This window comes from Manduca sexta, chromosome 9 (assembly GCF_014839805.1).
Source record: "Manduca sexta isolate Smith_Timp_Sample1 chromosome 9, JHU_Msex_v1.0, whole genome shotgun sequence".
Lineage (NCBI taxonomy): Eukaryota > Metazoa > Arthropoda > Insecta > Lepidoptera > Sphingidae > Manduca > Manduca sexta.
The window spans coordinates 7,599,834-7,627,272 of record NC_051123.1 but is presented as its reverse complement, the minus strand read 5'-3'; the positions used below and the strand labels follow the sequence as shown (position 1 = coordinate 7,627,272).

The following is a 27,439-nucleotide window of genomic DNA, read 5'->3' as shown; positions in this document are numbered from 1 at the left end:
CTTTTCGTGTGTGTTGTGTCACATGATTTGATAGGGGTAAGCCTATCACTATATAGGCACAAATTTCAGTCTCCGGGCTAATAATGAGCAGAAGAACTTCATATCCATTTGCCCCACCCGGGATTCAAGCTCGAAACCTCAGAGCGGTCGTACTGCGCAAGCATTACAACCATGCCACCGAGGCAGTTATTAGGTAGAATATTTTCAAATAATATAATAAATGCAATCGGTTTATAATAAAATATGTGCGCTTTTCCATATAATTTTATACGCAGTGAATTTTTTCTTTTTTATGATAGGATATTGAGATATGTTGCATTAGCGTAAATTATAATATAATATTTTTTTGCAATTCACACAATTGAGTATTAATAAATGATATCCAGTTTCTAGATTTATTATGAGAACATAAGTATCTTTTTTTATTTACGTTAAGCAATATTTTATTAAGTTGTAAGTTTATTATAATGCTAAGAATCCATTATTATTTTTACACATTTTCGAATGGCTATAGATCGTTGTATTATTGGTTTTTTGTCCTATAAGAGGAAATCGGAGCTATTTATAATAAAATATAGGAACCATAGAGGCAAAGAGCAACGAAGTGGACCATCTCCCTGGCTCAGTGAAGGTCTTAATTATTTATTTGTAAGACAGTCAGTATTTGTTACAATAATTTGTATATAACAATGAGTTTATAACAAAAAAAATATATCATGAACAAGTAACACTGTTTAAGGCGGACACAACATCCATCAATTGCGAAACATTAGCGATTCTTTATAATTACTAAACACAAAAAAATAAACAAAACGGGAAATGGTAACAATCGGACGTAAAATTCTTTGGAATAGGATAAACAAACCGTACAAATACCTACCATTACATACAAGAGGTAGATAATTTTACAATAAACTATGTATCTGCAGGTTTGACTTATGTATTAATAATAAAGGTTTTTTAAATAATTGTAACGTTGGGCTTATATTAATATGTACAAGTAAAAATAAAACAATTATATATGTTAATTAACAAAACTATATTTCTTCACATAACAATTACAACCAACAATTAACAATTTTTAATTAAACTAGTTTTATTATGAATCCGCAAAATGGCCTCATTACGCATTCGAGATAATGATAGAGAATTTTTTTATGGCATTACCACTTAAATAAATAGGAATTTACGTCAACTATCGCTTAACAATAAGAGAATACTATACATATTTACATATTATACAGATTCGTATATTATTTCGTTAATATTATTTATAATCTTGATTCAATTTTAAAATGTATTTTTAATTACCGCTTGAAAATTTTTTTTCTTGCAATACATTAGTAGCTATATAGCTTATGTAAATTTTAATGCACCTATAATATGACACCCGTACATTTGATTGCATACAAACTTCTTTTAAAATAATTAAACTCAAGGTAATAAACTATACAACAAAATCTTCTTCAATAAACATATGAAATCTGACGTCTGTATGATCAAATAGGCAAATTTAATCCAGGTAACTCAACTTTACGGTGTATGTTTTCTTTGAAAACATATATCGGTGTCAGTAGGTAATTTGGGCTTTATATTATGTTGTAGACTAGGTGACTAATTCTTAATAATATCTATCCACACCCCACAAATCTCATCGAGTAGAAGTAGAAATAACATTTATACTAAAATTTGTATACGTTTAAAATAACAATGTACATCTTTGGAAACGGTTTATAATAACGATTATACCTAATAGATGGGCATATCGCAATTGGTAACATTATTAAAGTGTTTGGCGTACTGTCACCGTTTGTGTTTCAACCAGTCCTCTTTTATCATATCCGCGCCTTTCTCACCGATCATGATCACTGCGGCATTAGTGTTGCCGCTCACTATCGTTGGCATTACGCTTGCATCTATCACTCTCAGACCTTCAACTCCGTAGACCCTCAGCCTTGGGTCCACGACTGCTTCCTTGTCCCAAGAAGGTCCCATCTTTGCTGTGCCCGATTGATGGTAGATCGTCATCGATATCGTCCTGACTTGACACTCTATATATTCATCTGACATGAATGGATACTGTTTGCAGTTTGGCAACGGTTTCGTGTATAATCTCGAACCGAACTGCTTGAAAGGCGACGCGTTCGCCACTTGTAGAGCGATTTTAATGCCTTCGACGAGACGGGCGACATCTAGCGCGTTTTCGTGGTACCTCGGATTCATGATCGGGTAGTGGAATGGATTGGAAGTTCTTAATCTTACGTATCCACGGGTATTCGGTCGCAGTAGTAAAGGCATAATAGTCCAAGCGTCTTTATTGGCTATTGGTTTGTATACATCGTCGTATATTTCGTCAGTTAAACCCAAAATCTTTCGTACAATTTGTCCATTATCGGATGAAAAGGACGCAGGCGCCATATGGAACTGTATGTCTGGCCAAAGTCCAGAACTATTTGCATATTTGGTGTTAACAAAAGCCACGCCTTCTAATCCACCCAACGTAGTCATTGGACCTCTTTCATTGACCACATAGTTCATACTAACAGGGAAAGCTTGGAAACGGTTCTGTACTATTGCTACCGGCTTGTCTACTAAGAAGGTTAAACCTCCCACTCCGACATGGTCCTGTAAATTTTCTCCAACAGGTAAATCTTTCAAAACTCTGATCCCGACATCCCTTAAATGATCTTTAGGACCAATGCCCGAAAGCATGAGAAGTTGTGGACTGTTTATTGCGCCTGCAGACAATATGACTTCCTTTCTAGCATAAACCACTCTTTTATAACCGTGCCTTATAAATTCTACACCATACGCTTTCATAGTGACTGGATTAATAAGCACTCTTGTAACTTGCGTGTTCAACGAAACGTCGAAATTTTTACGGGTCCTAATTGGTCTTAGAAATGCCTTAGCAGTGCTGCATCTTGTACCGCGTCTGATTGTCCCTTGGGCTATCATAAAGCCAGTCTGTTTGGCACCATTTATATCCCTATTTTCGTATCCTATTTCTACCCCCGCTTCAACGAATGCTGCTACTAATGGCGTTCTCCAAGGCGCTTCCTGGACTGTCAAATATCCTCCTTTGCCGTGATATTTACTCCTGGCCAAGTAAGGATTTCTGTTGTCTTCCGACTTGATGAAATATTTCAGCACGTCTCGATAGCCCCATCCAGGATTTCCGAAGGATTCCCACTGGTCGAAATCAAATTTGTTCCCTCGAACGTAGATCATGTAGTTCAGAACGCTTGAACCGCCAAGCACCTGAAAAAGTGTAGTAGAAAATAAATTTTGTTATAAAATCAGCTGTATTATAACTTGTAATGACCATTCAGTGTTGTTATTGTTGTAGTAAAATGTATGTATCTATTTGTGTTTTTATTTGCTTTAGAATTGAATCATTATGTCACCCCAGTGACATTGCTCGTATTTTACCACTGGTATATAATTCACATATTGTCAATTTTGCTATTAGATATTGAAAGGCGCACAAGTTCTGGACTTCTTACGCATTCCACACTGAAGTAAAGATATAAAATAATTAAGCTTATTAGTAAAAGGTTATACCTTGCCCCTGGGCCAGTTGCATCTGTGCTTTTTGAAGCCGAGGCAGGCGAACGCCGTGGGCTCGGTCTTATACTGCCAGTCTAGCTTCGTTAGCTGCAGGTAACCGGCTAACGAAGGGACGTCTGTTATTTCGTTCTCGTCCGGACCTGAAACGTAATTTAAAAATATGTCATAGAATTTATATTGAAATGAAATTTAAAGTATTAAACTAATCGATTTCAGACTTTAATTAAATAATCAACTTATTATTATTATCACGGAGTGGTTTCCAGTGTGATGTTACCTCTTTTACTTGCGGATGATTTCGTGTTGTCGATTTTTTGTTTGTGGCAGAAATAGTTACGAAAATGTTGATAATTTAAATGATAGTTTCAACTCACCGCTCTCCAGTAAAAGAACGTTCCAATTCTTGACTTCAGTGAGTCGATTTGCCACGACGGCGCCCGCCGATCCTCCCCCGACCACAATGAAGTCATACTCCCTTCTCGGCTCTTTATCCAACACCTTCGCTTCGGGGTCGTACGAATTGTAATTGTGGTATGTCAGCGCTCCAAGCAGCAGCGGTATTAACCACAGTCCAGTCACACTGACGGATTTCAGCGCTGTTGACGCTAGAAGTACGTGAACACCCATTTTTTTTTCTATCACAATGTCGGTATGTTATGTGCCAGTATTATAGCATAATAAAACTTCTTGGTTTATGATGAGGACTAGTTGGTTTTGTGTTTATCTGGTGGTTTGCTTTTTCGCATCGGTAGGCTTGTGCTGGGTTGGTGTGGTCGTCGCATGTTACGCCACATCGCAATGTTGCCTAGTGATGAAGTGCCTTACAGGAATCTGGAATTGATAATAGAATAATATTATTATAGACGCAAAACACTTCCTTAATTATATTAACATTTCGTATGATATTTTTTTGCTGAAGGAAAATATAATCGAATATTTCTCTGTAAGCTTTACTGGCAAGTGTTTATATATAAGGTAAAATGTGAAATGATTTTATTTTAACCAAACGTAGATAATTCAAATATGCTCCATCCTTATTTTATTTTTGTTTAACCTGCAAAAGTTTTAATGGGAGTTTTTTTCTATAAAAGTACTGATACAAAATAATATATATAATTTTGTTTTATTTACAGGTAAGATTAACGAGCTATATAAGTACTAAGTACAAAAAGTGAAGATCGTCAGGTAAGAAACATTGAATCCATATCAATTATAATATGTTTATATGCATCTTATTTTATACACATTTTAATAAATTCAATATAATCATTGCTATTTCATCTGTTACACACAAGTTTTGAAACAAATACATATCGTATTTTTAGTCTCTTTTTTGTTATAAAACGAAACAACATACAATTTGATTTCCTAGCGAATTCGATGCGGTATCGGAACTACAAACTGTATACACCCTGTGGCAGCGTGAAAGTGTTCGGCGATTGTATTGGCGAAATTATTATGTTGTATTGTTCATAACAAACACCTCTTGTATTGTTTAAAATGTAAGAGAAATACAATGTTTTGTATGGTGTTAGAAAGTGTTGCGGTTCCGCGAGATACCATGAAGATAATGCGTAGTTTTATACCTTTTGGGTACTCATATGGGCTACAATGTTAGACTTTTCAAAAATGTTGTTCAATTAGTTGAAGCCAAATCAACATTTCAAAACCGATTTCAATTTAAAAGTAATGGGCGAATGATTTTCAAAATCGATTGGCAATTATTCTTAAGCGCGGAGCAAGCATCTTACACAGGTTAAATAATAGTTAATATTCAATTACACGGCTTGTTATTCAACTTAGATAAAAAACTTAATTTTCCTCAAAACGATCGCCACGAAATCATAAGGTGGTAAAAAGTATTAGGATTATATTATACTAGCCTTTGCCCGCGGCTCCGCCCGCGTTTTAAAGTTTTTCGGGCTAAAGGCTTTCCGTTACAAAAGTCACCCTATATATTTTCCCGGGAGCCTATGTTCTTCCCAGGGTCTCAAGCTGTCTCCATACCAGATTTCATCTTAATACGTTGGGTAGTTTTTGAGTTTTAACACGTTCAGGCAGACAGATGCAGCGGGGGCCTTTATTTTATAATATATTTTTGTAGAACTTTTTAAGAGGAATAAACCCATCATATATCATTGTTGCATAACTTTAACCGTTTACGCAGTGCACGCAACGGAATAATATAGAATAATAAATTTTCCCCGTTTTTGCAACATGTTTCATTACTGCTCCGCTCCAATTAGTCATAGTGTGATGATATATAGCCCTTAGCACTCCAGGAACAAAGGGCTATCCAAAACAAAAATATTTTTTCAGTTCGAATCGGTAGTTCCTGAGATAAGCCATTACTGCTCCGCTCCTATTAGGTATAGCGTGATGATATATAGCCTATAGCTCTCCACAAACAAAGGGCTATCCAACACAACAAGATTTTTTCAGTTCGAACCGGTAGTTCCTGAAATTAGCGCGTTCAAGCAAACTAACAAACAAACTCTCAGCTTTATATAATTGTATAGATGGATTATAATTTAAAACTCGTGTTTCATTGATGATAACTAGTTAGTTGAATAAGTTTTGAATTTAGAACACCGGATGGCAATATTACGTATTTCATGATTTATAAAATTGTGCTTTTTGTGCACAACAAAAATATATTTTAAAATTGGAAATCTGCTTCGAGCTAGCTACAAAACGGATCCGAATGTTGCAATGTTAGAGACTCATATTTTTTTAATATAGACGTAAACATTGAATGCATATGGGTTATGAAGAACGCTATTGGCGTGTTTGTTAATTATACTCTGATTTTAGTAAATGGGTAAATATAAATACATAATATTCCGATTTATACATATGACAAAATCAACCATGGAATTTAAAACTTAAACAAAATATGTGCTCGCTGATTACTGTCAAGCAAATTAAACTTAGTTTTTTCTACTTGAATATGGTAGTTTCGACTATTTATTTACTATTTTGCAGGTAATAATAATTATAAATGTAATAAAATGTCCGCACCACCTCTGAGTAAGAACAAAGCTCTCGTCGCGGCGCGGCGCGGCGTTACGACCAGCGTGGCGAATGAATCAGAGCGTTAAATATTTTGGCCAATTTCTTTTTCCGTGCGTAACCACGCCATGATCTTTCAATTACCATGGTTAAATGTTTCGCCGCATGGTGCTGTTTGTATGAGGGTAATGCCCTATCACTTTTATAGGAGTCGAATATTGGTAAAGCTAGGGCTGCCATCACCCATTACCTACATTACCGACGACGGATAAAAACGACAAGAATGCCGGACATTTGGGCGAATTATGGGTTTTCCCCGGATACCTCTGAAATTTTTTTTTTTTCAAAAATAATATAAAGATCTCTTTATTTTTTTTTAATCATTTATAAATGCGGGTTACTATGAATGAATTTAACTAAGATTTATTTCAATTTATCGCTTATCTATAAAAATATTGGATTTCCCCTGACAACAAAAGTGTTCGAGTTATACCTGGACATTTTTTAAAAACCCCTGCCGGACGGTCTCCGGACGCCCTTCAAACTAGCACAAATCCGGGGAATTTCGGACGGATGGCAGCCCTAGTAAAGCTATCAAAATATGTTATGGTCTGTTGATTATTTTTTTAACACAATATTATTGAAGGAAAGATATTCTTAACATTTATTAATTGTATGCATTTAATATGCTCAGATAGAATGAAGGAACAAAAAGTCTGTCAATTGCTAAATTGCTTTATTAAATATAAACAAAATATCGTTGTTTATGATTTGTTCTCTGCTAAAGGTAAATTTATTTTTGATTTATCGATATTAGTAAGTATTTTTTTATTGTTTTGTTATTCCCAAAACATTTAGTATGAAACAGATACGCCGCAATATTAATTTATATGTGATAACGATACAAACAAACAAATGTTATGTAATTTGTGGCCAAACGAGCTGTAATCGGTGGCATTAGGTGAAGGCCGTTTCTCGAACTTTCGATAGTGCTGTCATGTCACCGACAGTGTTGACATCGCTGAGTTCGAGAAAGTAGGAATGTTTGCTTACGGAATTTTACTATGTTGGTTGTAATGTACAGCTTGCGGGTTGTTTAATGAATCAAAGTGAACTCAGTCATAGACACATTTGTGAAGATTTTTTTTTTATTTACCTATAAATTCCTAATGAACTTGTAGAGGTATAGATGAAACTAGTTCAAAATTCATAATAGATAGTCTTTATTTGTGGTTCCGCTTTTACTTCATAACCATACCCGGGGTATATTTTGCGAATTTCAGTACATAAGTGAAAGAAAATATTTCTCTCCTTCATTACACTTCTTCCTTTTTATTTTTTTACTATCGTAACTTACGTTTGTTAGCCTGACAATGGTCCGCTTTAAAAAAACACACCGGACCTTTGCGTGAGCGCTTTGAGCGCTCGCAGCGATTTAAAATTAAGCGACCATGCTGAGGGTCACCCATTAACGGGTTACAAACTACGGTTCAGGATGGTCATTGAGAGAGGATGAGACATCAACGATTAGGGACACTTCCTCTAAGCTTAGTTAACACGATAGGACAATAAAAAACATACAATAAAATCATTGAAAGTTGATTCACTTTTTGTCCTTAGAAATGTAAACAAATATATACCTTTTTTTTTGTTTCGCGGAGAAAGTCCCTTATTACTACCGCCCAGCCTTCGTGGGGGGCGACTGAGCGGTTATGCTGGGGTAACCGTGCCTTACGGCCCGACGTTGAGCCGCCCGGATTTGATGGTGACCTTCGGGCGACCGCCGGGCCGAGTCCCTAACCCTATATACAACTTAACCTATGCACGGCCTACCAGCTAAAACTCCACGGTGGCCCTCTTCGGCGCATTAGGGACGGCCGCGGGCATCCTCTGACGTTGAAGTGTCTAGTCTGCGACCGCAGCCGCCCCTGCGCGGTGCCGCCTTGCGGTCCGTCTCCTATTGGGGGGGGGGGGGGGGGCTCAGAAGCCCCCGCGCTCCGATGGACGCCCTCGGCGTCTACGGCAGCGTGAGGCCAACTACACACACTGCCGTCCAACCCGGGGGTTAACCGACAAATGTGCAAAGATGCACAGAAATACACTAGGCCCACAGCCCCCTGCTGTCCGCCGACGACCCCCTTCGTGGCCCCTATTAGTCGCCTCTTACGACATGCAGGGGATACCGTGGTGGAATTCTCCAAACGCTCCCAGTCCACAGGACGGAAACAAATATATACCTGTTTCTCACGTAATTATCTTCTTTTAACGTGATAACTTTCTGCCAAGTCAATCTAAGACAACTGTGTTTGTAAATAATATGATCTAAATAATTACATTTATCATACAATTACAAAATAAAACACGAAATCACACGAAATACAGTAGAGATCTTACTTTTTATTTTGTATAAATGCGAAAGTTCGTTACAATATTTGGATGTTTGTTAGAGATAAACGCAAAGACGGCTAAACGGATTTGGATGAAATTTGACACACGGGTAGTCCATGTCCTGCATTAATGTATAGGTTACTTATATCCCTAATGGGAAAAATGTTTTTTTTTTATGGATGCTGGCCATGTACCGGTGACGCTATGAATAGCTACAGTATTTTATGGATTTTGTAGCGGGAAAGGCTTCCCACGCGAACAAAACTTAGTAATTGATAAGATATTTGTTTAAATTTCCAGAGCAAGACTTTAAAACAAGCTCTACAACCTTTTACACAACTTATCACAGTATTGATAAATAACTCATTATGTATTCTAAACGCGTACGACGAAACATTAATGAGGTAACCGGCGCAATGGGTGAAGGCCGTGCCGAAATTACTTTCACTCTTGCGCAATACGTGGGACGTGCTCGCTTCACCACTTGATAAGACAAACATGTTAATAGTTGACCTTTGGTGCGCATTCTTGTCTGCACCCTTTCGCGAGAATCGGCAAAATATTTGCTGAATCACTTTGGAAATTTCGCACCGAATTTCTTGTGTAGATTGGTTTTGTGTTATTAAATGTAGCTAACGCCATCATTTTTGGTATAAAAGGGGTAGTTAGATGGGGGGTGGGGGACTTGATTGCAAATGTTTTATTAGTAGTCTGTAACAACGCTAAGAAAATTTAGAACCTTATGAACCGTGTATTTAGCACTGCCTGCGAAAGGGTTGACTGACAAAAATGTACGATTGCTGAGGTTTTGGTTGCGATCGCTCGGTTGGATGAAGTGATATTCTGCTTTAGCTGACAAAAATGTGCAGGAAGCAACTGAATGTTTTGTAACAAATTTATATAGCTGTCCGCTTGCTTAGGTCTCGGGTTTGTTATCCGGGATGCGTATATTGGTGGGTATGCATGTTGGTAGTAGAACATATTTCGTATCCGCCTGGATGCCGACCACCGTACACAAAGTGTTAACCCGTCATAATGCCCCACGTAAGTGTGTTGCATTCGGGGATCGCCTGTGCGTATACAGTTCAAACAGGGCTATCACCTCTCGTCAGTTTACATTCTGTATGGACCCCATTCCGCTTACTATTAGCTACTTTAGGGTCACAGTAGTGTCCATATAAAAATAAATATATGTTTTGCCATACAGATGTATGGCCTTCGACTTTAATATAAGTAGTAATACGCCGAAGTACTCTTGGGAATAGGCCTAATCTAATAATGAAAGGAGTCATAACGACCAGCAATATTTTATCAGGCAAAGTGACGCAATGAAATAATAACGGTCCAAAAATAATAGATACATTATTCAGTCGATTTTATAGCTTCGTATGTGCCTTTTACTCGATATAATTTCGCTTCTTAAGAGAGTTGTTTTAACATGCACTCCGATGTCATAGAGGGGTGTATGATTAGTCAGTAAACATTACCATTACAGGAGATTGGATCGAGACCGGCGTAGGTTCGTTTCCCTTTCATAATGACGTAACTGGCGCGGAAGTATTGTTTGTACATTACGTTGCTATCAAAGAAAGGCGTAAGGCAAAATATTTACCACAAAAAAAAAAAAACTTCCCCGATTTCTTTTGAGTAAGCCCGACTATAATATCATGTGATGGAGAACAGTAATCAACCGTAAAATGTAATGAAACAAACGCTTAATATTTAAATCTATTTAAAATATCAAGAATCGATAAAAACAGACGTTAAACTCGATTTCAATACAGACAACAATTAAAAAAAAAAACATATTAGTTATTTCAGAATGTAAAAGAAAGACGTGGAGTAGTATCGCCGGTATCCTAATAGTAGCCCTCGGCCTTTGATACTAATAAGAAAGATTAGACTTTGCCCCTGAATTCAATTTATTTAATTTAATATTTTTTTAATTCACATTAAATATATGAAGATTTCACGAAACCAAAATAAAATGATTATTACAAATAACACAATTCAAAACCAGGCTACATCCAACATATTTGCAAGTTAGATAACCGAATTCATAAAGAAAGTAACATCTCGGAACTGGATTGTGCATACAAGAGCGCGGCATTAATTCGGCGCATATTATTCGTGAATTCTAACACATTTGTATTCGTCACGATTACATACAGTTACTAAATACATTCATAATTCGCCGAGGCATACGTTTTGTTTTCTTACGCACTGAGCATATTAATATTTAGCTATGTGAGTTAGGTAATAGTAAATTTATCTGTCGACTTCCTCGTGAAATAGTCATTTATATGAATTATGGATAGGGATTATAATCTATACTAATATATAAAGATGAAGAATTTGTTTGTTTAAACGCGCTCATCTCAGGAAATACTAAACCGATTTTGAAAGTTTTTCACTTTTAGAAAGCTACATTACTCATGTGTGCTATAGGCAAATTTTATTGCGAAAAATCTTTCACGCTGACACAGCCGCGACCAAAAGCAAGAAGATAATAAAATATGAAATAATACGAGTGGAGTAAAAATAAAAATAATGATCTTTCGATCGCCTGCCTAAATATATGATAAAAGTAACCTCTTAAACTATGTCCTAATTGAATTGCGAAAAAAATACAGAAAAATTAAGTCCTCTAAATTACCCCCTACATCCTATAGATAAACATATTTTACTTCTTTCTATGATCAGCATGCAGTTCTTATTAAGCTCTTAGTAGCTTTAGAAAATTATTTAAAGTTTCGTTTAGTGTGTATTCCACCTTATTTAGTTTGACTTACGGCGAGACATTCGCCGTGCGGCGGATCTTTTACTTTTTACGTAATTGTCATTGTTCTATAAAGCGGTGTTTACGGTTCACAATAACTATGAATACTTTCATTGTTTTACAGTAAACGTGTTCGCTTACAAATAGGCGTTTTGTAATTGTGTATGTTTTAAATTATTCTCACATATTTTAAATAATCTAAAGTTTATATATTTTAAATATAACGCTAGGATTTGGTCGTGGTTTCACTCCCTTATCAATTTTTTTCGGTGTCAATTCCAATTTTACAATTTCCGGGACAAACGTAGCCTTTATTTCATCATCATCATCATCAGCTACATAAAGTCCACTGTTGAACAAATGTCTTCCCCAAAAATTTCCCCAAAGATGAGTTGGTACAGGGCCATATAACAGGAACCCATCTATAGGAACAGATAGCTTTCTAAAGTTCATATAAAGCGTATTGTATTACCATAACCGATTTAATCATAAGCGAAGTTTAAATTACACAGAAATCAGATGACATCCGCGAGCGATTTTTCCGTATAAAAAATCACGTTTAACTGATTTCTGCAAATTTTGAAGCAGTACTATGACGAGTCGCATATGTATAGAAATATTGAAATAATGCCGTTAGTTAACTCATCCGGCAGCTCTTGCGGAATATATTGTTGAGAGAAATTGCTTGTCTAAACTTAGCTTTAAAGATAATATTTCGAGTATTTGATGGAGGCCTAACAACATTGTTTGATTATGATCACGTCTCGTAAGAGTAGATCAAGCTCTTGATTACATTAATTAGCGATATTTATTTACCGTTCATAAACAAGTCGAATAAGAGTGAAAGTAATTTATTGCTTAGGAAGTATGAGATGGAAGTGATCGAGCCTCCGTCAAGTTAATACTTATTACGTACGTGAATTGTTTTTACTTCCACGTGGAAGTAGGGATTAGATCTCCGTGAAAATAGCGGGTTTTTGAAACACGAAATCGCTTATTGCCTGAAGTGACGGACGTGAAGGCAGTGAATTAGGGCCTGAAATATGTATGTCATTGATTCCAACATAATCAGATAATAAATGTTGATAATAAATATATATATTTAGCAATGCTCCTATTCTTATTAATAATATATATTTTTTAAGAATGAAGCTTTTTTTTACTTGTTATTGAATGTATTTATTGTGTCTTAAGTATATTATTGAAATGAATGTGTGCTAAATAAATTCTAAGGGTTTCGGAGTTTCATCTTTGTTTTTTTGTGTCTACCGAAATATTGGTTTTGTTTATTAGTGTATTTCAAAATAAATTATTGTGCTAATGTGAACATCTAACAAAAGAAACGATTGCGATGAATTCGCACTTACCGTCAAATCATTGTTCAAACTTTATATTTGTGCTTAAATTGTAACTCTTATATTGCACATTTACAGTTACGAAACGACTTGTTGAGATTCTGTAATACTGCGGGTTAGAGCAAGGTCACAAATTTATTAAAAATACGTTGCAATTTTTTTAAATTGTCTTTTATTTTATTTTTTGCAAAAGGCAATCTTATTATAAGGTAGGTTAATGTAATATTGCTTACGAATTTTGAGACAAACCAGCTAGTTTTCATGCAATAACAGTGCATGTCGTTACAAAACGTTGTCTTGTATAACGAGCGGCATGTTGTCGCAATGTCGGCTGCCTTGATAGGGTTCGCGGTCGCGGTCGACGCGACGCGACGCGACGTCTGCGTTCTTATTTTGAATATTGAACCGATAACATATTTTTTATTCAATCTTTTACGGATTAGGATAGTGGCCTTTTGGGTATCAATTATTCGGAATTTAAATTAGTATATTGCAATCGGTATTGGGCTATGATTTTTTTAAATTATTCATTTTGTTACAAATAATCTAAAAGTTGAACTCCGAAGATGCCACACACATAGTTCTCAGTTCATAAGATGTAATTGTGCTCAGTTATCATAGAAATTAAATCATTATAGAAGAAGAAAATTACCAGACCATGTAGCAGCGATGCTGTGGTAAAAATGAAACCACTTTGAATACAAATATAGACTTTATAAATCTAATTTAAATATTGTTGTTCGTGGTTGACAAATCCATATCTGATACTATCAGCGGACGTTCAAACATTTTTACGCTATAAAAATAGGAAATAATGTGAGTGGAATAGCATTGGCGTGTTTTGAATGCCGTGCGAAAGTGCACTTTAATGTTTTGGCTTTTAGTGTAAAGGGTGTCAGAAAAAGTATTGTATAATATGACATAAAACTTAGCTCTGGCATTAAAGCGGTGCGACATTGTTTAGTCATGTAAGATGACGTTTGTATACTATAATCTTTGCAGACAATTTAAGGAAATTTTAAAAAGAATTAACGTTTACAAAGAACGTTACGACCGAACTACTTTCTAATGGATTTAAGAAGTAAATAAATACCAGATTCCGCTTTGATGTATTGCATATAATGAGTTTTAAATATGACATTTATACATTATAAAGTTAAAGAAAATGATTCATTCATATAGTCCGCATACTGTGATAGCTGTGCACTCACTAAACAAAATATGATGTATTAGTTATAGTCTGAACGAGCAGATGTGTTATCAACAATAAACTTGACTGCTCCTAAAATTAAACAAAGAGTAATTAATTATAAAACCATTATGAGATTAAGATAGTGTGTCATAACACCTACATTTTACTTACTTCACAATAGTGTTTGTCACCTTGACTGATAAAAGAGCAAAAGATGCCCATCGACAGTACGACGCTAAACAGCGCCCAGTTACCTAGTTTTGAAATTTGATGGCCGATTGCCGCAAATTCATTAGAATGTGGTCGGACGGATTGCGTTTTTGTTTGCCGTCTGAATGTGCTTACTCAATGTGATTCTTTATTGTTGGAACGTGGGCTTTTGTTATAGTAATGGTTTGATAATTGTTTAGCAGTAGTCAGTATGATAACAGCTTGAATGTTGATACTAAACGAAGTGAATGTAAAATGTGTTTTGGAATATTAAGTTGTAAACAATGTGTTCATGACTATCGAAAAATATGTAATTCGCTTAAGATTTTTGGACTAGACTGCACTCATCAGGCGAAGTAAAACAACACGAATAATAAAAAATAGTTTTCGAATATATTTCGTACTAACTTCCGCCCGCAGCTTCGCCCGCGTGGATTTCGGACTTCAAAAATGGAGCCGGTCGCGAACGTTCGAGAATGTTCGTTTTACGAAGCTACTCGCTAGGTGATTCGCTAGCCTCTAGGTGCCAAGCAAACCGCCTGCCTGTGCGTTCGCGACCTTATATATATACAGAAATAATCCTTATAGCATGATTCAGTATTCACGTATGATGGCTTATTATTAGCGTATCTCATGTATAACTTTGGTGTTTCTATACCGATTTCTATGATTATTTTTATGGAATATTTAATAATGTTAACTTTTTTAATTAGGGATGCCTGAGAGTGTTATAAACGTAAGAGTAGACAAATATAATGAGAAAGCTTCGAACTGCTAAGCTATCGGGAGTTACACGTGTTATTGTGAGTCAACCATAAAAGATAGACATATGCTGTCGTGGGATATTTTTTACATAATTTTAAGGAGAAAATTTCCGTCATACATGATTTCTGTGTAGCTTTAACCATTAAGGTTGCACACGCGACGGAAGCTTAAAAAATGGAGTAACTTCTCCCGTTTTCCCAACATTTCCCTTCACTGTTCTGCTCCTATTAATTGTAGCGTGATGAAAAGTATACTATAACCAGCACAGGAGTATGACAAATAATTGTACCAAGTTTCGTTAAAATCCGTCGAGTAGTTTTTGTTTCTATAACGGTTATACAGACAGACAGACAGACAAAAATTTTACTAATTGCATTTTTGGCATCAGTATCGATCCCTAATCACCCCCTGATAGTTATTTTGGAAATATATTTCATGTACAGAATTGACCTCTCTACAGATTTATTATAAGTATAGATAGATAGATATAGATATAGATTATTGCTAATACTGTGAAAGCAATTAATGACGATTTATGAGAAGAGTTAATAATTTAAGAATCGAGTCTATGCGTTCGATATATTTCTAGCGATATGTTTTTTGATATTGTTTTTTTTATTTTGTTGTGAAGTTATACGCGTCATTCACATGATCTCGTGCTACATAGTCTAATAATATACTTTAGCTTATTTGATCATCGATATAAATTTAATACATTACTTTATTATAATCAAATGCACGAGGGATCATTGCTTTGCGACATTGGAGCGATCAAAACAATCATCGTCAAAGGTCGCAAGAGATAATGTGCGTGATAAACCTTCCGCTTTCTCTTTTAAATAATAATTACAACTTTGAAGTTGGTTTAGATGGTAAAAGGTTAGGAAATGTCAAATAAAATTAAGAGATTTGAACCATAGCCTTTGCGTTAGAACTTGTGGCCTTCGGAAAGCGATGGACAAAAAATGACAATGATTCAAGTTCAGCGACATTATGAGAGGTTTAAGTGCATCAGTTCTCAAATATAGACTGATGAACGAACGAATGTTAGAGGTTTGGATTTTTAACGCGGTCATTCTTACACTACTGATCCTGGCTTATAGTAGTTGAACTGGTGGGTGTGAGAATGGGAAAGTCTCGCATCCAGTGTTCAAACTTTTTTGTCATGAAACACGAACGCTAACACCAAATTGCTGAAGTCTGCGTTTCCTACATTTTCTCGCAGCGACACGCTGACTGTTACGTGTCGTGTTACGTCATCGCCCATTGGATTCACTTTCCACGGGTACGTTTCGAGGACGCTATTTAAATGGACTGTTGCCATCGATTTTATGATAAACTCATGGTCACCTTATTTGCGTACATATTATTGATTTTTTTTATACATTAGTGGAAAGAGGTGAGGGTTAGGTCTCAGGTATTAAAAATATATGCGTTATATGTGTTACAAATATATGGGTTGGCTGTAGTTATATAAGGGTGTTCAATAACGATCATTCGTGAACTTATTTTAAGGTTTATTTTTATTTTTCGTTAAATCCGAATGCAGGTTGCGGAAGATTTTCTGTTCACCCATGCCATAGGGACCGCGTGCGGAAATAATTTTTATTAGTCACTACAAGAGTACATGGGATGTTTGTTTAAACATTCTAGGCAGTCCATATGCCGTAGCCATTTTCTATAGACGATATCTTGTGTTCAGGGACAATCCCCATGTAATAATGACTGATTTAACGACAAATGAATATGAGTCATTAGAGATCAAGGAATGGCTATCAACCTGCATTTAACCAGCGCGTAGGATTAATCTAAGCATACTTATTAAAAAAGTATGAAGCCTTTACGTTCCTGTTCAATGTTGAGGATGGTTTAAATATATTAACTTCCGCAATGGCTTATTTATTGTGTTTCCCTTCGTCGCCTATTTGTCGGTTATTGATAGCTGTGAACCACCCAAATAAAATAAAATTTAATTAAATATTTTTGGTCGTTTTTAATCCTGATGCAGAAATTGAATCGGGAATGCTAATTAATATCGATCAGCTTTCTCAATTATCGTTAGTGTCATATCTCTCTGTTATACTGGACTCGTAGTGTCTTCGCAACGAGAATCATTAGGACGACCAACTATTGCGGGATAGGTACTGTATTGCCGAATAAACTCGTCTAACAGTAAAAGTAACGGTTTGTTATGTATTATTTGGCAATTACAACGTTATCCCGTCTTTAGAAAATAATTGGAAGTACTGATGGCAAACTACACGTAAATTAGCATATATTTCTTATATAAAACGAAAATAAAACCTAGTTTAGGTATGCGTAAATAGATTGTAACCAGAGATGTTTCAAAATGTGTTATCCGTTCATTTCAGCGTGAGGTCAAGGAGATTAGGCGCGCTTGTTGCCTAAATGTTATATATATGGCTATTGAGATCTTATTAGGTGATGAAATAAGCGCCGTGTTCCTTTTTTGGTGACCATGATTCACAAACGTCTCGCTTTTCGCAAAATTTAAACTAAATTTAAGAATATTTGCAAGAATTTGGTTATTTGCTCGCTAAAAAGCAACATGAAATTTGTGCAAGTTAAAAAGCGAAATAAAAACTGGAATTATCTTGATATTTTGCATTGTTCAATTTTTTATATCTGATTTTTGAAAGAGCAACCTTAGAGATTTGCTAGAGAGTTAACTTTAAATATGGCCTCCATTTTATCCCGGGAATATAAAGCGGGACTTTTATCCCAGGAAACTTTTTTAAGCGTGCGGAGTCACGAGCAAAAGCTAATGTATAGATAAGTATGCACAAAAGTATATAGCACAAAGTTAGTACACCGTACAGCGCGTTTGCTCGATCTTAATGACTTTTATTTCGCATTGTAACATTTCCTTCCGCGTCTCGTTTTGTAGTTTACCATGAATCGACCATTATGTTATGTAACGTTCAATTATATTACTCGTAACGCAAACATTGCCTACTCACATGTATTTGCGGTTGGGTTAAGACATGTTATTTCAATGTAAAATGTATGTCATTTAATTTAGAATTCTTAATGTGATGTTCACATTTTTTTTTACTTAATTGCAGTGGTTGTCTCATTGTTGAGCAATGTCTACTCGATTTTATTTTAGAGTTAACGATTTTTTGGTCGATAATTTTGTCAAAGGCAGATGAAGTTTATCTCCCAAATCCTTATTGGCCATGCTTCTTTAATGATATTAATATTGTCTATGCCATTATATAAAGTTGAAGAGTTTTTTTTTTGTATATTTAAATGCTCTCATGGCAGGAACTAAATAATAATAATATCAAACCTGTATTATATACTTGCCCACTGCTGGGCACGGGCCTCCTCTACTACTGAGAGGGATTAGGCCTTAGTACACCACGCTGGCCTAGTGTGGATTGATAGACTTCACACACCTTCGAAATTCCTATAGAGAACTTCTCAGATGTGCAGGTTTCCTCACGATGTTTTCTTTCACCGTTAAAGCGAACGATAAATTCACAAAGAATACACACATGATTTTTTGGAAAAGTCAGAGGTGTGTGCCCTTGGGATTTGAACCTGCGGACATCCGTCTTGGCAGTCCGTTCCACACCCAACTAGGCAATCGCCGCTTCTATGACAGGAAATGACATGAAATGACAGGAACTACTAAATCAATTTAGATGTGAGCGGTATAGGCTGATATTTATCCTGGGAAAATATCCCGGAAAAAAAATCACACGGACGGAGCCGCAGGAAAAAACTAGTTTTAAAATAAATGTGATTTCTTCGCACGAAAAATAAATAAGATTTTAACGCCACTACATTACTTTGTATTTGTTGTCACTGTGTCATTGACTGATTATAAAAAATACAAATACAAGAATATACAAAGTGTTTGTAATACATTTGATACTCAATGACAACAAAAAGTTTAGAAGTTTCGCTTGCTTTTATAAAAAGCTATTAACAATTTTATGGTGTTTTATGTAAACTTGTCTATAAAAACAATTCACAGATTCGTCTAGAGAGTCAAATTATGGGTTCAGTAATTTTTCCGCTTTATAAGCATATAACTGTAGCATCGATAAATTTATAAATTATTATATTATATATCTTTCTTATACAGATAAACTGTTGAAATATAGTTGTTTTTAGTGTAGAGGGTAAATTTGTGTGGTATTTCGAGAAGGTGTGGTGATAACACTATTTATAGTTGCTAAGTATTATAGTTAGGAATATAATGAATAACAAATAAATGATTAACAAAACTAGTTTCCGTTTTAAATAAAACATCTAGAGAATTAGTGAAATACTCTGTAAAATCATAGCACGATTCCATCACTACCATATTCCATACATAAATTCAACAACCATTAAGCAATTTAGAAGAATGACATATTACGCTATAATATTTGTTATTTTAATACGAATAAGAAAGGATTCAACTGTTCCGGAAACCTCAAGGCTGAATAAGATGACCCAGAATTAAAACAAGAATATTGACTTGCAATAAGTTACGTAAACACGATCGAATGCATCGAAGAGTTGCAACTGACCTTAATAGTCTTGACTCAGAGGTCGACAGGATTTAATATTAATACGAAACGTAGTTAGAATACAGAAATTAATTTGTTCGTAGTAGCTAGCGTTCTTGTATTACGTAAGCGCGATTGCCTTGTTTTTTTTTTTCGTTGGGAATAAGCGCGTTATCGCCACCGCCACTTGGAGGTTTGAGTAGAACTGTTAAGTTGGTTTCGGCGGTCTTACGGCACAATGTTGGCGCTTTGGGGTATACATCATCAAAGCGGGCATTGCGCCAAGTTCCTAACACTATGTACACTTTACATAGGCATACCGACCGATACCCGCGGTGGCCGTCTTTGGCGCGAATAGAGTCTAATAGCAGCTACACATGGCAACGATTTATCTGTGCAGTTCGTTTGCGCAGTTTTATTGAACGCGTGTATGATGTTACACAGTTGTGCAAATTACAAAATCTGCAAAAATACATCATACACACGCTTAATACAACTGCGTAAGTGTTAGCTTAACCGCTTAGTCCAACATAACCGTTCCACTCGTCTTTTGGTGATAATATTTAAGTCTAAAAACGGTTATTGATTACTTCGCTCATAACGTTACGTTATATTCAAATGTATGTGTAAGTTGTTTTAATATTCTGTACTATAAAAAGCATAAGATAGTCGCAGTAATAACCACAGAACATAAGTGTTAACTAACACGCATAATAGTGACACAGTCACGGTGCAGTTTCCACTTTAGTTGCGTAAACACAAGCCTTCCTTCCTCGCTGAACTATTACGTGTTTATAACGTTTGTCATATATAATTATGCGCACACGCATGTTGGTAGACTAATTTTGTATCTTGAACATAATTTGTGGTTTTGTTAAGAGCTGTGGATTAAAAAAAGGAAGCTAATGAATATCGCTTAAAAGTCTAAAATCGTAGGACATAACAAAATTAAAGACTTTTGTGTTGTTTCTTGGATTATTTTATATTTCTTGCTTTCTTAAAAATATTTTTTATTTATGATGATTTAATTTTAAATGTGCTTGTAATTTTTTAGAATAACAACATTCGCGTCTCCGGCGTACTATTTTGTAAATTATTAGCTTTGCCCGTGTAAATAAGTTTTTCCGTCCTTTCTAAAGACCAAAACTATCTCCATACCAAATTTCGTCAAAATCAGTTCAGAAGTTTTTAGTTTAGCGACGGGGGACTTTGTTTCATAATATGTAAAGATTGAAAATGTCTGCATTGTTAATTATTAAGTCTCGTTTGGATGGTTTGATTTACCGTATCTCTGTGGTTATCCAGAGTAAGTACAGTCATTTTAGTATTCAATTTTTACAAGTTAATAAGTAAAATTTATATATCTGTTTTGATACCTTTACGTTGATCCCCTACAATGACTTTCCATTCATTTCTTTTATTATATTTCCGATAAAAAACTAGACGGAGCGAGTTTCTCGCTACAATATACTTTAAGCGAGTCTTTTCTATTAACGCCATTAATAATTGCCTAAACGCTAACGCTAACACGAATAAATTGTGTTTTTCGCATTGTTTTCGTATCTTTATAAAAATCTAACATGCAACGCATTTTTTCGCCAGAAAATGTCTTCTTCTTATTGAGGTTTTGAGTTTGTTTTTAATAAGAGTGCAAGTAAATGTACTTACTTTATGTTAAACAATCGCGTGTGTGTAGCTTTAAGGTTATAGCTTAAGGTCCATTTTTCATACATTATTGTTTCACCTTTAATCTGGGTAACTAAACAAGTATTGACAAGTAAAGAATTTAAATTCACGTCTAGTTAGTGATTAGTTCTCGCAGTTGAAAGAAAAACGTAAAAATAATTAATATGCATGGATATTTCGGCCTTTAAAATTTCGTCGTATTAAATTTTAAAGGCCGAAATATCCATGCATGCATCCTTGTAGCGATGGGCTCCCCTGTATCTCCGGTAGTCGCCGATATATTCATGGAGGACTTCGAGGAGACAGCCCTGACAACATCACCGATCTCTCCAAGGTTTTACAAACGGTACGTAGATGATACTTTCACAATTTTACCATCGGACAAAGTATCTGCATTTTTTAAATCACCTTAACTCCATCAATAATAAAAATCCAATTCACTATGGAGTTAGAACACAACAAATCTCTTGCTTTCTTGGATGTTTTAGTCATTCGTAATCCTGATCAGACCTTAAGTCATACTGTGTATCGGAAACAGACCCATACTGATAAATATCTGAACGGTGAATCTCACCACCATCCAAAACAGTTAGCTACCGTGGGCAAATCATTGTTTCAGAGAGCACGAGGAATCTGTGACGAGAAACACCTGGCCGCTGAGCTACAACATGTCAAGCAAGTACTGCGAGACAACAAGCTCCAAATTCCACGCCGCCGTCACAGAGACCGAGTGAAACCAGCCACAGTTGAACGTGTTCCGGTTGTACTACCATATGTGAGAGGAGTCACCGACAAGATTGGCTACATCCTGAAGCGTGCTTCAATAAAAACCTATTTCAAGCCGCCTAAGAAGATTAGTCAATTTTTACCACCTGTCAAGTGCCATATACCTCTGCAAGAACCGGGTGTATACAAGATAGACTGCAACTGTGGCCTCTCTTATATAGGACAAACAAAAAGAAATATAGGGACCCGCGTAAAAGAACATATAGCTGACGTGAAACACCGACGCTCTACGAAGTCTGCAGTCGCTGAACATTCCGAAGGAGGCTCCAATCATTATTTGCGATTAGACAAGCCACAAATCCTTGCCAAAGAACACCGATTCCTGCCTAGGATGATTCGCGAGGCTATTGAAATTAAAAAACACCCAAATTTCAATAGGAAAGATGGTTGGAAGCTTGCACAAGCCTGGGATCCTGTTCTACATTTAATTAAATCGGATCCCAAAAGACCGGCTGCCAGACCTCAAGACACTGTGAGCTCATTCTGCGTAGATCGGACCGTCAACAGATAAAAATTTTAAAAAGTTGTATATTTGAAAAATGTAGGTAGATATTGTAACTTTGACTTTACGGATGAACAACACCTCAGTCCCCCCCGTGACCATGAAGGCTGCAAAGTCTTCGAAACGTCGGGAGAAAATAATAATATAAAAAACCGCGATAAAATCCGTTTAAATAGTTTTTAGTTTTTATTTCAATGTCTAACATTCGCGTAAACATAAGAAATCATTAAATGGACCTTAAGCTATAACCTTAAATTAAATAACAAAACATAATTACTATAGAAACATATTCACATAATAGCAGCTCTAACAAATTAAACATTTGAATTTACGATAAATGACCTAAATTTGTGAATGCATCACACACGATAGGTGTGTCCCGATAGAACCAATAAGAGATGCGTGTAAGCATGTAATTACTTATTATTATTATGTCGAGTTTGCAATAATTTATTACTACCAATTATATAGATAAATTCAATTTTTTTACGGTTGTGACGTAATAGCGACGAGTGTTTACATAATACCGATTAGTCAAGCCCAAGCGCCGCTTATTATGTTATTTTAGAACATGTCTAAATTAACGACTGGTTTAGACTTTTATTTATGTTTAAATGTGTATAGATAGAAAAATCTGAGTGATGATGTTAGGTAACGTTGAGAGAATTAGCGAAAATGTATTATTTAAGCAGTATTTTTTGGGGCTAATTTTGCAGTATGCGCAGTAAATGTGATTCTTTACTGATAAAATGTATCACAGGAAATTTATTATTACCTTTCTCGTTCGGGTGGTATTTGCATCCGCTACAGTGATAAAGATAGCAGCTCTGCCTAGCAAAATAGAGACAGCGAATGAGTATACTCCGTTCATGTCACTATGAGATTTCCATTTTATTATTACTTTGACATTTACGACCGCAATCTTTAAGACCCCTCACCCGTGCTATAATCTCACATTATGACATGCCGGAACAAACTGTTAGTCAAAATGTTATGCTGCACGATAGACAAAAACTTTTATAATCCTTGAAAAAGTGAAAGTTTTGATTGTAATGATGTAAAATAAAAATGTTAGATGTGTTTTTCGACACATGTGTATTTAATTTAATTTTAGATAAAAGCTTGTTATGAATACGAATAATTTATTTCAGGTAGTTTCCTACTTTATACTAGCCTTTAAATATCTGAAAGTTAGGCAAAGACCTTATTCGACTCGTTAATTGAATACTATAATGTACTATGTCTCTTTATTAAACAATTTGTTACTATTTTATAGACCGCTATTTTAGAACTAAAGAACCCAAAAGCGAAGGGTTCATATAATCCAATTCCTGCCGGCTTCCCTCTCGTAATTAATGTAAAATGTAATTACCATTAGAATAATTTGCAGAACATTTATGCATATTATTAGAACCTATAACTTGTGTCGGGTTTCTTTTCGGATTTTTTTTCTTTCGTCAGTGAAGGAACTTAGTGTTAGTCATTTTGTGAAGACACAGTTTCAATAAAATGCGACCTGAGCTACTAATATTATTGTTTTGTTTATAAATGGCGCTAAGGTTTTGTACCTGAGTTACTAATAGTATTTTTCTGTTTATACATGGCGCTAAAGTTTTGTATTACGCGATATAAACACGTTACTTATACCATCCAATTCGTTGAGTCTTGACCTGTGTTCACGGTCGCTTGTTTGATTACGATCGACAATGGTTTATGACAACTTACTTAATATGGCAGGTTATATTCGGCCGGTTGCCATCGCCCTATATTTTAAAGGCGTCTATTTGTTTTGAAATAATAAATGTAAATAAAATAGCAAACTTTTGTACTTATATTGCCATGAATTGAGTAAATATTTCAGATCTATAATAACTGGTCTTATTTACGAGTACCTAAATAAACCGAAGTATTGATATCAATAGTACAAGTAAGGTTAATTTTGTTTACTGTATATTTTTTGTATTGTATATCTTATTTTGTTAACAGGTAAATGCTGCTTTGCTAAATCACCTTTGAAACAAATGCTAAAGGTAACAAGTTACATAAAAAGATGAAATCGTTTATCAATTATTATCATACGAGAACCGTAAAGTGGTCCCACTGCACCTGATGGTAAGTGGAGTGGGGTCTAATAGAATGTCGACAGACGAGAGATGATTACCCCTTGGCAGTCGACACAATTATGCTGGCTATACACAGAGTGATCCCGGAACGCGATACACTTATGTGGGCCACTATTGCGGGTTTTAACAACTTGCGTACGGTGGTTGCTATCCGCAGGGATATAAAATATATCCTACCATCCACAAAAGCAAAAGCCATGATTAATCGCCGCCATAAAATATTATATTGCATATAATCTTAACATAGAAATATAAATATATAAAACACAAAGCTCTTTACCCAGTTCCCCAATTTGTCACTACATAACAAGTTTCTCTGTTAATTAATGTTAATTGACTTAGTCTTTTTATTACATAACACTCTGTTGTTGATATCGAATACTGTGTTGTTGGCCTTGGCTTTGTTTTGTGTTGTCACACTGTCGGTATGTAATATTTATTAGCGCGACACGAATAACGAATTAAATTAACCTAATTTCATTCAATTTTCCAAAGTGCAGGTGCGCTTAACTGTAATTGTTTCCGTCATATGAAGGTTATATTCATTTTCGTAATTTGGGTTATTATTTGTAATAGTTACATTTCACTGATTTCCACGCACTTTTATGAAATCATTTAAGGACTTTTTTTTTTTTATTTATTTAAATTTTACGTAGTACATACTCTGAATAATATCTTTATTATTATGTTATTATTATTTCATAATACTTTTAAAAACAAATATGTTTATTCTTGGTGAAACGATAGTGAATCTAAAACGTATATAATGACAATATTATTTTGAAGTGTTTTGTCAAAAACGCGTAAATTGCGCGGTAGTTGAAGTGTCATGTTACACTACCAAAAGACATCAACGCGCAAGTTTAGCTAAAGTTCATTATTGAATACTTAATTTTTTTTTGTATAATGAAATGTGAATATTATGGTTCACAATATAGGTATATGATATAAAAAAAAAAAATCGCTTTTAAATGAAGTAGATTATTGGTAGTGAAGCTATTACTGGCAAATACTCTCCATTTCCTATACGTAACACACTTAGCGTAAGTGACTGTGAGAATGCTAAGTCTATTATACAGCACATGTATTACTTCACTTGAGATTTAAGCATAATAAATCAAATATACAATTGAAATATACTTACATTCATTGCTAATGATTTCCTTTCACACACGTTTAAAATTAACAACAAAACTTAAGTCAAAAAGCACAAACACTCAAACTTCAAGAATTCGATAAGCTCACGATAAAATACACACTAATGCGTCAATACATTATGGCGCACTGGCTGCACTCGAAAAAACTGAGATAGTTGTACGACACTAATTAACTTGACATGACGATTGTGAAGGCTGTCTCTCACGGCGTCCGCGTCAATGATCTCTGGTCTAGAGATATTACAGCATCTGCATACAGAGGAAAAACTAGATAACGCTATTGTTAGGTACAAGTAGGTATAGCAAGAAATTAATTAATTAATTGGGTAACTCCAGAAGGTCAACTTTCATCACAAAATTGGATTATAGTTTGATTATTACACTCAGAAAATAAGAAAGCTTAAAAAATACATCAACAATAATAATTTTTGAATGAATGCTTATAATTTAATTTAGGATTCAATAAGCTTTATCGAAGCTAATACAATTCTGACAAATTAATTTGTTTTAAACGAGATACGAAAGAGGAACTTTAAGAAGATCGATGCAAACGACCATGACTTGTTATACGATCGGAACTATTAAATGTGCATCAAGTATAGGAAGTTATTGTCAATGGTATTAAATGTCAACACTGCTCGCCGTACGAGCTTACGTCAGTAAATATCGGCTGCGTACAAAAAATTATGTAACAAAATGCAACTGCGAACAATGACTCAGCGTCATTCAAATGAAGACGAGTTGAGGTAATCTTCATTTAGGTCTTTACGTGTTATGCCTTTCACGTAATAGGTCAGCTGTTGTATTTTATGAGCAAATTATAAATTTTAATTCTTCTCGCGTAAGTTTTAATTGCTAGTCGTGTTTTTTACAGCGTACTTTACCATTAAAGTCATTATAGTTTTTTTTTAATATTTTATGCAATTTTATAAGCGATAATTTTTATGATCAAAACTTGTTAATGTTTGCGAATATGAACAAGGAAATACTATGTTCAATAAATCACTGAGGCTGTGAAATTCATTATTCAACAAAAACACGCATTTATTACATCAAAATGATAACGTGACCTAACTCAACACAAACCTGTTCCTAAAAAGTCTGGGATGTTAAAGAAATAGTTTAGTTATATAACATCTACAACTGGATAATCTACTATCAGTTACGTTGGGTTAGGTAAGTCGTTACAACACATTACTTAGTAAGGCATAATTGAAAAAAAAAACAAACACGATAACTGGCATGCAAAAAATAAACGTCAATTAAAAAAAAATATGCAGAAGTGTAGTACTGACGTAGTTTTCAGTTGGTACCGTCAGGCGATAAGGTCCGCGACTGGTGCGCGGCGCGACTCCGCGTGGTGAACTGTCGGTGGCGCGTGCGCCGGC

General features: G+C 35.2%; 2 protein-coding genes across 2 annotated transcripts in view; one reads left to right on the top strand and one right to left on the bottom strand.

The window, feature by feature from the left end:
- The window catches only part of LOC115453721 (flotillin-2), a 357,821-nt gene that overhangs the window by 116,360 nt on the left and 214,022 nt on the right, over positions 1 to 27,439 (top strand). The window lies entirely within an intron of this gene.
- On the bottom strand, positions 1,021 to 27,439 carry LOC115450809 (glucose dehydrogenase [FAD, quinone]). Its single transcript, XM_037436781.1, has 5 exons — positions 27,347 to 27,439; positions 26,039 to 26,300; positions 3,945 to 4,401; positions 3,565 to 3,710; positions 1,021 to 3,261 (listed from the first exon to the last, which is right to left on the bottom strand). Exons 3-5 carry the CDS (start codon positions 4,195 to 4,197, stop codon positions 1,804 to 1,806), a joined length of 1,857 nt encoding a protein of 618 aa, XP_037292678.1. The 5' UTR covers positions 4,198 to 4,401; positions 26,039 to 26,300; positions 27,347 to 27,439; the 3' UTR covers positions 1,021 to 1,803.